The sequence below is a fragment of the Nilaparvata lugens genome, chromosome X, assembly GCF_014356525.2.
Source record: "Nilaparvata lugens isolate BPH chromosome X, ASM1435652v1, whole genome shotgun sequence".
NCBI classification, from domain to species: Eukaryota; Metazoa; Arthropoda; class Insecta; order Hemiptera; family Delphacidae; genus Nilaparvata; species Nilaparvata lugens.
Genome location: NC_052518.1, coordinates 17,788,228 through 17,801,087, shown reverse-complemented (window position 1 = coordinate 17,801,087; position 12,860 = coordinate 17,788,228). Strand labels below are relative to the sequence as shown.

The window sequence follows — 12,860 nt, the reverse complement described above, 5'->3', positions numbered from 1 at the left end:
TTTTTAGAAGAATATATTTTTGGAAGAAGAGAAAAACAATAATTTTATCAAATTAATATGAAATAAATTGTTATATTATAAAAAAAGCTCATATTATAATAGAAATATAATATTTTTAGTAATAATATCAATCATAGATATAATGATACAGTAATCACGTTAATAATAATTTTCACGTTATTATTTTAATCCGAATTATATTATATTTATATTCTAATGTTCTTTATAGTGAGATTCCCTTGGAATTGACAGCATTCCTTCCAGATAAATACCAGTATTTGCTATTCAACCAATCCATACAGTTTGAAGTGAATCGCACTGTACGATAAAATTTATTATTTTTGATACAGTATTAAGAGAGTAGGGAATTTTAATTTAAAAGGTTGGCAACAGCAGTAAGACGGAGGCGCATGGTGCGCGCAGCCCTGAGCGCTCACTTATTGTTCTACAGTTGTCAAATCACTTCAAATGTATTTAAATTTCAGTTAGTTGTCAAATTTACCGGTTCAACATGTCAGGTGCCTGTAGAAAAAGGGTGAGTGTGATTATACTTTTCTAGATCTTATAATAAATTTGTTAATGAATTGGTTAATTAATTTGCTATAACAAAAATAATATTCATTATATATCAGGATGTTCCATATTTGTGATTTATTTTTCTAGGGATAGGCTAAGCTGCGGATATTATTTCATTTTCAAATTTCCGAGTAAATTACTCAATCAATTTAGAACAAAGAACTAAGGGTACTAGTATAGAAATAATTTGATATAAATTAATATTCTGCGTTGCACCAATAGATCTTTCACTTAAAAATATTTAATTACTAGTACTTTTGCATTCTCCTCTTACTCAAATTGTGAATTGCAGTCACCTGTTCCTGTTTAGGTGTCGAAACCCCAAATATCAAAATACCCTACTCATAAATGAAACATTTTCAAAAAATTTAAATTCCAAAATTTGAGTTTGGACACTTGGGAATGGCATAATAATTAGACAACCCGATCGTGTCTTAGATTTATTTATTCATTGTCACAATACATCACATTTTGAGTTACACTCATTTTATTGGTAACTAGTTACTACCGGTACATAAAAATAATATAGCCATGCAAGATTAATACTAAATAAAAGTATAGACCTGCTCAAATTCAAAAATATACATTGGAAGTTCAATTCATGAAATCTAAGCGCTTTATTTGCAGATAGTCATTCTGCTATTTACATGTTTTTAAAATGTGTTTAAGTGTAGGCTTCTCTCTATCAACAATTTTAGAAAGGAAATAAAATAAAATGGTACTAATTATTTCAATAAGGAATATCAAGTATAACTAAAAATAGATCAAAAATTTAATAAAGTTCACATTGGATAATATTACTGGAGAATGTTTTGCATAATTGGGAATTTCAACAATCAACCATTCAGGATATGAAGTCATTGAGTAGGATATTAACATTAGGATTCCAATTCATAAATTGAAAAATTATTAGCGATTTGAATAATGATTGCAAAAGAAATAATTTGGAAAGGAAGAGTTTAATAGATTAGGCAAGCTTTATTACTATGGTGATTCATATCAACTAACTAGCAATTTCCTTGATAGTGATTCATTTTTCATTTCTCTTCAATGAGTGAGCGAGCATGCTCGCTTGAAAAAAGTGACTGGACAACTAGATTTTACGTGAATTGTAATTCATTTATTTGAAAAGTCAAATATTCAAAGTTCATTGCGAAAATATGCTAATGCTTTGAAATATCATTACCGATAACAAAGATTGAAAGAAATTAATTATTAATAATAAAATTGAACTAAATATTATCAGATACCGGTACAAGAGATTTGGAAGTAGAAATAGCAACTATTCATCTTTTAATTGCTTCAGTCCCGGTTTATTAATGCACTCAATGGTAAAACGCCCAGGGCGGAAAAGTGTCAGGGGCGCACAATTCAGCCAAAGTATATTATATTTTAATTGTGTTTTCAAGCGTTCCAATTAATGTACAATTGAGTCACTTAATCTATCATAACAAATATTCTAGTTATTAAAAATAAATGCAATAAAAGTCAAGTAGTTGAATAAAACGCAGCTGTCGATATTGATGTAGCCTACAAACGCCTTTGATTTCTAATTTTATAGAGAGGATTAAAGTGCCGTAGTCTACGAATACACAGCCAATAAATTTCGAATTCTTACTTACATTTTTTAAGACTAAGTTTAGAAGGAACAATATACTGCTTTCAAAGGTAGCAGAAAGGTACGTGATGTTACCCACATGCCATTAGAAGTGACATAGAAGGTGGATGTCATCACTTCCAATCATAGATATATAAAAGAGGAACGAGAAAGACTTCAAAATGTAGTTGAAGAATATGAACATAAATCTCTGAACTCATAACTCTGAACATAAATCTCATGACTTTGGCTGTCCAAAGGCTAAAAAAAACTTTACTAAAAAAAAAACTACTGGTGATATTTTTCGAAGTTTTTCGATTTGTATACTATCAAGCTATCAAAATGAAAAAGTTTTCTCAGGAAAACATTTTTTTCGGTCATTACTTTTTGAGATATGAGCGCGCATAAAGTTAACATTTTTGAGACAGATCATTTCGAATTCGGTGAGAGATAAATTTATTAAATTCTAAAGATGAATTCTATTTGATATTGTCAATTGAATAAAACAAAACGTTTCTAAAAATTTCAATTTTTTGAGAAAATTATTCAATTTACTAAAAATGACCAAAAATAACTTTTAGTAGTTTTTTTTTTTAAATTGAATAACTTAATCAAAAATGTATAGCCTATTCTCAGAAAAATTTAGTTTTATTCAAACAATACCATGAAGAATCCCCAAAATTTAATGTATTTACTTCTTACTGAATTTGAAATATGTCCCAAAAATTTAAACTTTAGGCGTTCATATTTCAAAAAGTAATGATAGGGAAAAATTTCTTTGTAAGAAAACATTTTTATTTTGATAGATATATTTTAATAGCTTCGTAAATTTCTGAGACCCTACCAGTGACGAACTGTTGTGCAGTTTCTACTTTGTAAAGAATTTCTCTGTTGTTGTAAAGTTGATGTGATATTGAATGAAAACGGCTTGATATTGTCAAATCACTGATTTATTAAAACAATTTGAGACACTAAAATATCGTTACTCAAGTTTTGGTGTTACACGTTAACCAATCTTTAGTAAATATCCTTGTTTAATACAGATTGATAATGGTTTAACAACAGAAAATAGCATTTTACTTTAATTTAATGAAAATAATGTTTTCAATAAAGTGGTTTGACAGTATCAAGTTATTTAATTTGTGAAGAGTAAGGAGCTTGAAACGGTTAACTCTCATGTACAAAAAGCTAGATGATTCTATATTATTGTGTTATAATGAGAAAAACGTCACACTTGAATTTACCACGGTCTGTTCTGAAATAATCAATGAAATAAATAAATAACATTTTATTGCCATGGAACAATCAAGTTATAAGCAACGTCAATAGTCAATAGACTACATATCACAGAGTAGTCATAAAGCTTACAATAAACAAAAAACATGCAGTAAAATTAATACAATTATATAAATTAATACATGAATAGGATCCAATATGTTCTGGAGTTCAATTGTTGGTAAATTCACTTGAGCAATAATATGGCCTTAGAACTAGCCAGTCTTATAATTAGTTTTTTCGCATTTACATTATTTTTTATTTCTGCTGGCAGGTGATTGTAAAGTCTAAGCCCTAAAGTGAGATATACATTCATTGACGAAATTACTAACTCGAGAAGTTTTCAATTCGCTGGAAAAAATGGCTAGAAAAAATTCTCAATTGAAGTTGCATATAAATACCTTAGTATTTTTCGAAGTAGATCTTTTTCAAATTTACTTCTCAACTTTCTCCAAGTGTTATGCCCACATGAGCTCCAGGCTTATATGCACAGATATTCCAAACTCAACCGAAATTTGGACCTGAAAATGATAAGAAAAAAGTGCAATAGACCTTATGTAGCCCAGGGACAACTCACAGTAGACCGGGCTCTGAACCACCTCACTTGTTTGAAGTAACACATGTTTCGCGAAGTTTTAATGTTCGCAATGATGTGGATGGGAACTGTAAGTTCCCACTATGTTGGATTGGAATGAAATGGTAAAAATTAAATCTAATTTTTCCAGGCTGGCGTACCTCAAAAGGTTCATTATTTTAGGACCCTTATAATACTGTTTCTGTTATATGTGAACAAATTACCAAAAGATTTAGAATATCAAAAAGCTTTGCTGTTTGCTGATGACACTTCACTAATCTTTAGAAATTCTTCATTGGATGGTTAGGAAATAAATGCTTTCACTGGAGTCCAATAAATTGTACAATTCCTAAGTCAGAGAAAATTGAAAATAAATAGTAAAAAATGTCAATTCCTGCAATTCAAAAGCAAATATAATTCAATAGAGGATAGGACAATAAACGTGTTTGTAGAGGAAAATGAATTGCACCAATAAGGTTTTGCTGGTAACGCCACTTAATTTTAAGAAATATAACATCATATTTTTTGTACTTTATAATTTTTAAATTGAATTATTTTATGTTATGTATTGTTTTTGTATTATTTGCTGATGCAATAAATGAATTTGAATTTGTAAGCGTATGGCATTCTCTGTCAGCATTGGAAGGTATGAAAATCGCCTTTTCCAAAATAGAAAACTCTAGATGCTATTAGTTTATACAGTGCAGACAGTCTGAGGATTCCATAAAACATGGCAAAACGTGCATCACTATACAGAAAAGTGAGTGCAATTACTACTTCAAATTTTTCTGCATAGTGTGTCATATTCGTGGTTAAGTGGTAGAGTGGACATTTCTGTCCAAACTTCGAATAAAAAAGTCATTCTATACTCAGCACTGGGAATAATTACCATGAAACACCCTGTGAAATGGAGGAGGTTCTAAAAAAAACTTTACTCGCTAAAAATGAGGTAGAGCGATTCAATTTTTCAATAAGGCTATTAACTGTTCTATTTCCTTTAAAATGAAGGTTGCATCTTCTATTGATAGCCTGCGTGACTAAGAGATAATTATTATTGGCAATCGGGTCTCAAATTCTTGAAAAGAGATCAAGGAGGAAGATTTGCTTGATAAAATCCACAGGGAGCCTCTCAACTCCAAAAGGTACATAGTTACTTAGCTATTTAGCTCCTTAGCTCAAAATCTATTTATTCAAATAAATGATTAAAAGTTATTCGAGTTCTTAATCGGTTTACTTGTGAAATTTTTCATGAAATTGTGTTCCACAGCCATGTTTGCACAAAGTTCACGTTAGATTGTCGCTCTACTTGTGAAATTATATTTTGTAGCAGTCATGCCTTTATGAATATTTTCGATTAAAGTGCATTGAAACCTAATGAATTGCAAGGTAGTATCTCATAGTATAGAGCGTTCATGTTTCGATTTTCATTGTTTGTTCAAGCCGATAGCCGATGTAGCTGTTTCTCGTGAAGTTATCTGATGCTGGTTGCTGGTAGATTGTCATACTGTACCGATAGTACAGTACACTCTCACCCGTCCAAGACAGTAGCCTAATGATCGACAAAGGTCTATAGTAAATGATAATATTCGCTTCACATAACAATGAAATTTGGGTCACAAATATTGTAGTGGATGATTAATATTGAAGTCGAAGTAGACGTAAAGGAGTTTGGATCAAGTTTCAATTTTTCTATCTTCAAAATTGTCGCGTGTTTCGATTTCTGAGTTGAACTGCCAGAGATTCTACGTTTAACGAGAAACGCAGTTTCTCCGTTATTCTTTCTCCTCCTCATGCTTAATAAATTGTTATGAGTTGTAAGAAAAACTCTATACAAATGATAATTGCTTAAACTTGCATATAGTAGCCTACATGGTTTTTCTTACATCAGCAACTTATTAAACCACGATAAAAATCAGTAAAAACTATACACCCTGTACAAAACTATTAAAGACAATGATTTATAATTAGAATATAATCCTATTACCCTCATTCAAATTGTGAGTAAGCCGTTCATCAATCGTTCAAATAAATGATCAAATTTCATCAGTATAAGAGTTAGCCTGAAGGTATGAATTGACAATTGAGGGTAGAATTGAAGATATGTATGAGTAATATGTTTACACTGTATTTTTTTCATGAATACTATGCATTAGTATGAAAAGAAGTCAGTAAATTAATTCCATGAGTAATACATAATAAAACGGAATAGCTGAATCGCAATGCGCTATCAGGCCATCTTTGCGATAAGACGGACTATCGCATTCCAAGCATTCCACTTGACAACTCTGCCAATGATTCACAATAGCTTCACTTTATTAGGATGCGTAATTATAGTTTTCGCAATTCAAAAATTAAAATGACGAGATAAAGTAACTACATTATTTTAAGGAGGATTTTTTAAAATTATATAGGATAATTATATATCAAATTTATTAATTACTGTGATATTGCAATTACCGTACCAATCAAATGCTAATGAATTACCCTAATAATTATTATTAAACTGTTGTCAATATTTGCAGTAGCAGAAGTCTTCGGGGTGATTTACAGCTTTTAATTTGGATTATTTTCGTTTAATAATAAATATATTTCCTATATAATGGTCTCTGGCCAATGAAATGAACTCAATCTGCGATTAGATTGTAGGAAATTCAGGGCCTTTGAAAGCAATTCATCGTACTCTTTCAGCAATTATATTATGATCGATTTATTATTATTCTTAATATCAGATCCTATTGGCTCCGACTCTTATCAATGGCTAGGTTAAATCTTTAAATGATCGTTTTTTTACTTTTTGATATAGCACATGGCTATGGTGTATGTAGTGTTATCTTTTGTGTACAGTTAGCTGTAGTTATGTAGTATTCAGGTCTCACCTTGAAACAACTCCATACTAATGATTTCAGCGATCTTGATTGTCGTCATCGTTGTCAAGGATTTGACTTGTTCGAACCTTACTCAGGAATGTCCGCCCACCTCCAAGCCCAAGGACGTACCAACCCCAAATTGAGATCAAATTCAGCTTCTACCCCTCACCCTCGTGGAGAAAAATGCCATCAATAATCATTTTAAACACTGCTCACTGCTGACCTTATCTTGTTTTGGGACCCCCAAGATTTGATTTTGACTCTCCCCCCAAAGAATTTCAAGAATGCCTCTATTTCAAATTGTAAATTGTAAGTCAGTGCTAGTAAGGCCAGTTTTCGGAGTAGTTGTATACGTTTGGAATATGATGATTCGACATTTTTAAGATAGGAGTCGACCCAACTAGAGGAACATTCATAAATATCATTTGAGAATTTACGAAGAAATGAGTGACCACAAGGGCAACGATCACTTTCAACTGCCAAAATTCACTCATTTGGAAAATATCGTCCTAAACAGTAAATTTTTTCCGATTAATCAGGCCTACTTTTCAAGTAGTCATTATTTTAATAATTGATTTTCCACCTCATTTTGGTTGTTATTGAGTACACGAAAAATGCAAATTTTAGTGACGGTTTCGAATGTTGTTGCTCAAGAAACACATAATGTAGGTTTAGACTCATATTATAGACTATGAAAAAGATATGCTAGAATACTTCTCTCAACCTTATAATATGACAATTCATTATTTTTCAGGCGTCTTTAACAGGAACTACTTATGTTTGATCTATCCCCTCTTTGTCAAACAAATTTTATTATTTATTTATTGAATATCGTTTGATGTATTTTCCAGATGAATCCTGCGAAGTCTTTCTTTTTGGCAAAGCGAGGAAAAGCGAAAGTGTCCAAGAGTAAACTAGAGGTATTTTTTCTATACCTAAGAGTCAGCTAATGTGTAAGATTTAAGGGTTTAATTGAAATTCAGATTTGAAGAAGTAGTCCAGGCAATGAATGTATTGTAGATGACATGTATCTGTTGACCTAGCGAATTTGTTCCTCTCTGGGGCCCGTATCATAAAAGTCACAAATTAGACTACATATTCACTGGTGAATTTCAACAGTCTTGTTACTTTTTGTGTTCTAGCAAAAGTCACCAGTCTTCTTTCTATATACTTAATTTCAAAATCTCTTCCTGCACCTGTGATTTTTTGAAAATTATCAGTGACGATAACCTGTTATTTTCTTTGAATACTTGGTTATTTTTATCATAGACGATTATAACTAGTGAAAACTAACAATGATTTTCACAATATCTGATAGGTCGGAGGGTTATTAATTATGCTGACATTTTCATTTGAAATTGATTCTTTGAAAATGGATGAATGATTTTTCCACAGATGATTGAGAGCTATGGAATATTAAATCACTATAAAAACACATGATGCTCTTTGAAAGTAACAGGTTCGTAATTATGCTATAGTAGCCGCACCACGAGATGGCTTTTAAGGCTAGCCACATATCGAGACGCAACGCGACGTGACACGAGTCTGCTAAACGACTTAATATAATAAATGATAATATTATAATGTTAATAGGTTCCAGTCTCATCTCAATGTGAACATTATACCATGATCATATGATATCAACTCGTCTAGCAGACTCGTTTCACGTCTCAATATGTGACTATCCCATATGGCTAGTGAATTCAAAGTCACCTGTTCTGTTAAATTTCATAGGGAATAATATGTGACTTTTATGAAACGAGCCCCTTGGATCGATTTAGAATAGTTAGAGGTGAACACACTAGAAGTTAGGGGCTACCTATTTAATGATAGCTTATCTTTGTAAATTTCGTGGTTATGAGGGGTTTTGATGTCAGCGCTCATAATCTCAGAACTACTTGGGTAATCAATGGATAAACTGAAGTTTCATAGTGTAAGATTTATAGTGAAATGAAAAATAATGATAAGTCTCTGAGACTAGTTTTAATGGCAATCAACATACAATGTAGTTGTAGAATGGCGTTGTAAAAAAATTATGTATTTCATGGTAGTTCATGTTTGTAAATTTCGGGGCTATGAGGTAGATAGGCCTACCGTTGAAATGAGTCAAGTTCACTCAGTAATTCTATAATGAATGAATTAACAATGCTTTACACTTTCAGATGATTGAGCGAGTTGTAATAAGGCAAAAAACTAAAAATTTACAATTTAAATTTGAATAATAATATAATTGGGTGGTGAGGTGGGAAGAGTATCCAGAGTTGGTGAGTTGGTGAAACTTGGAATTCTAAGTTGAAATTTGGTGATTCAATTATCAGTTGATGTAAAAACGTATGTTTGGATAAAAATTGAGGCTCTTCTAGCAAAATGAATTATTCAGCATTGAAAAAGGTCATATAATATAATTAATAATAATGGCGTCTTACCTGTTTTTAATCACATCTCTTCAATTGGTTATTGAATTCAAAGATGCTAATACAACTGGAGATTGTAAATTTTCAGCTTCATCTTGTATCAAACTTGATTATCTCTTGAAATAAGCCTTAAAAGAAGTGAAAATAGTCAGACCTTCCATAAAAATCATTAAAATTTGAAACTAGAACCGATTATACATTGGAAGTTTGAACAAATTATCAGTCTCATTGAACTTATCTCATTAATCTTCTGAAAATACAATACAATACCTTGTATTCTCTAAGAGTGTTGAGGAATTATTACAGTTAAGCTATGTGCTTTCTTGCTCCAATTTTTTTTCATCTCTCAATATTGACCATTTGTCTCCAATATGAGACATACATTTTGATCAGACTTCATTCCATCTATAGCACAATTATATTTTGAGAAATTAAAATTCTCTTATTAAATAAGAACACTATAATTATGTAATTATGTATTCTCTACGTAATGATTTTTTCACAAATTCAACTCAGTTAGAGCTCAACTGAAGATGATGCCAAGACCATCAAAACCATGGGTTTTGTGAAAATAGAACAAGAAGTAGAAAAGTCAACGTAATTACTGCGTTCTTACTTTATCAATGGAAAATTACAAAACATCTCCAAATACAGTGTTCTATTTATTGAAATTCTATTGTTGTAGAGATTTTAAAATATCTACAGATGGAAATGAATGAGAGGTTTACAGCATTCAACTTGGGATTTTCGTTTAATAATAATTTGAAAATATAATTGAATCAACCGAAAGAGAATGATTCCCTAATCGGAATTGTAAAATTGCGTGTCATGTCGGTTTCAAAGTTATTTCGAAGTAGGCCCGATTTCACAAAAGTATATTAAATTTCAACTTTGATGATTTGAGACGTTTTCCGCTTCTCTGATTGGTTCTCGTGGCATTTTACCGTCATTCAATTCAACCGTTAATAACTGACTTTTGTGCAACTGGGCCAAGAAGTTTTTATTGGTGTATTTGTGTACTCTTAGATCACTCATTCAAAACCAAGCTCAGTATCTACATCTAATTTTAAAAATTTGGGAGTAGCTTCTTGTTTTAAATGAATGTTTCATTTGTGAAGTAGTTTCTAAAACACTCTTTATTCCAGGAAAATTGGTTCATACCAGTAACTGAGACTGAAGAAACACCTGCTGTAGATTCTGAGACCTTGTTTTCTAAGGTCAAAAACATCACAACGCTTGTGAGTTTCAGCGATGATGACAAGGGCAGAGAGTATTTCGAGGGGCGTCTACTCACTGTGAGTGTATAAGTTGAATTTCAGTGTTCAAGGAAAAATAATTATCAAGATCTGTACATCGTGAATTTAATATAAGGTTTCAAAGCTTTATTTAATCGTTAATCAAATACATCTCTTCTCGTGTTTGCTACAAAGTGAAATTTTTCAACTCTCCGCAACAATTTCATGGATCTTTTTATAAAAAATCTTCAGGACAGCTACAATGCATGATTGGAATACTTTTTTTAAATGTATTTATTCAACTTGATCCTTTCTCTACTTTCTCATCCTGATAAATTATCTCCATATTATTATCAATAATTTTCTGCATCTCTATTAGAGTTTTCTAACAAGAAAACTCTGTAGGTAATACACTTCTAGATAGAATCTAGTAATATTTTTCAAATCAATGCAAGTCCCACAAAATGTATGGAAATGAAAATGCGTTATATTTCTAAAATTGTAATTTTAAAAGACAGTCACTGCATGATGATTCACCTCGTTAAGCGACCGCTTCACAAAAATGAACAAAGCTCCACTAAGAAATAAATTATTATTAATCAATATAAAAAAGGTTTGAAAATTATCAATTGACAGGAATTTCAGTCTCTGATAATGAGTATCTTGACTTACTTATCTCTTTTCTGTATAGGGCTACTTGTAATATAAATATAAAGAAAATAAAAATCTCAGTACCCTTTTTTGAAATATTTTATCACAACATGTTTCGGTCATTTATGCCATTTTCAAGTGATATGAATTAAATAAATAAAAATTCCAACTGATGCTATTTTCCTAGCATTTGATGTAACCAACATGTACGCTAGTATTCCATATTTATGCCATTTTCAAGTGATATGAATTAAATAAATAAAAATTCCAACTGATGCTATTTTCCTAGCATTTGATGTAACCAACATGTACACTAGTATTGAAACAGATGAAACAATTAGAATTCTGAAACTAAACTTGATAGATAATAATATAAATAATGATGAAATAGAAGATCTAATAGCATTGACAACAGTATGTGTAGATCAAAATTATTTCAAATTCAATGAGAAAAATTACAAACAAAAGGAAGGTTTGGCAATGGGCTCTCCTTTATCAGGTTATCTGGCTAACATATACATGAACAATTTAAAAAAATCTAAAATAATGAATGACAATAATCCTCTAAAGAAAAATTTTATTTATTGGCACAGATATGTTGATGATATAATATGTTTGTATAATAATGAAGATAAAACATATGAAGATTTTGAATTATATTTAAATTCAATATCACCTTCTATTAAATTTACGATGGAAGCTCAAGAACATGAAATAAATTTTCTTGATTTAACGATTAGTATGAAAGATAACAAACATGGTTTTAGCATTTATAGAAAACTCACACATACAGATTGTATAATTCCTAGAGATTCAAATAATCCTTGGCAACAAAAAATTTCAACTTTCAATGCAATGATATACAGGCTAATAAATATTTCCATGTCAAAAGATAATTACAGACAAGAGAAGAAAATAATAAAATATATGGCAATAACAAATGGATATAATACCAAAACTATTGATAGAATGATTTACAAACAAAAAGGAAAATTAATACAGAATAGAACTCAAAATAATCAAGGAAATGTAGGAAATAAAGAATATATTTGTGTTCCATATAATACAAAATTTAATAAAGCTCTAAGAAAAATCTTTACAAAAAATAAATTCATTCTAGGTTATAGGACAACAAATAATGCATTCGAACTGATAAAAAAGAAATCAAATTTAAATGTACAGCAAGATAAGTTTAAAAAATCTGGAATCTATGAACTTAAATGTAGTGATTGCGACAAATTCTATATCAGACAAACGGGTAGAAATTTCCATATCAGGTTTCGAGAACATATCCAAGCACTAAAATCTAAAAATTATACACAAAATTCGGCATTTGCTGAACACTTTATAGATTCAGGCCATAATTTTACAGATATAAATTCCAATATGAAAATACTTAATTATGGTATAATAAAAGTCAAAAACTGAATGTCAAAGAAGAATTTCGTATTTATAAAGCAGCAAAATTAAACAGAGATAAAATAATAAACTTAATCCAATTAGACACCAATAATCCCATTTTTGATAGAATCATGCGAATTTAAACCCAAAATTTACAGTCCTAGTTCATAAAAACATATGAATACACTAACATATGATCAAAATAAGAATCTTCCAGTAGTATTTATTTATTTAATTCATATCACTTGAAAATGGCATAAATGACCGAAA

The 12,860-nt window shown here is 30.5% G+C and overlaps 1 protein-coding gene across 3 annotated transcripts in view; it reads left to right on the top strand.

Moving 5' to 3' along the window:
• The window catches only part of LOC111052631 (nipped-B-like protein), a 58,732-nt gene that overhangs the window by 3,481 nt on the left and 42,391 nt on the right, over window positions 1-12,860 (top strand). The window contains exons 1-3 of one of the 3 annotated variants that reach the window (XM_039442568.1): window positions 237-535; window positions 7,741-7,809; window positions 10,449-10,598. In XM_039442568.1, the coding sequence (XP_039298502.1) occupies window positions 512-535; window positions 7,741-7,809; window positions 10,449-10,598 (243 nt within the window). In that variant the 5' untranslated portion in view covers window positions 237-511. Of the gene's footprint in view, window positions 1-236; window positions 536-4,585; window positions 5,165-7,740; window positions 7,810-10,448; window positions 10,599-12,860 lie in introns of those variants that run through there. The other 2 variants (XM_039442570.1, XM_039442569.1) reach the window with 2 other exon arrangements.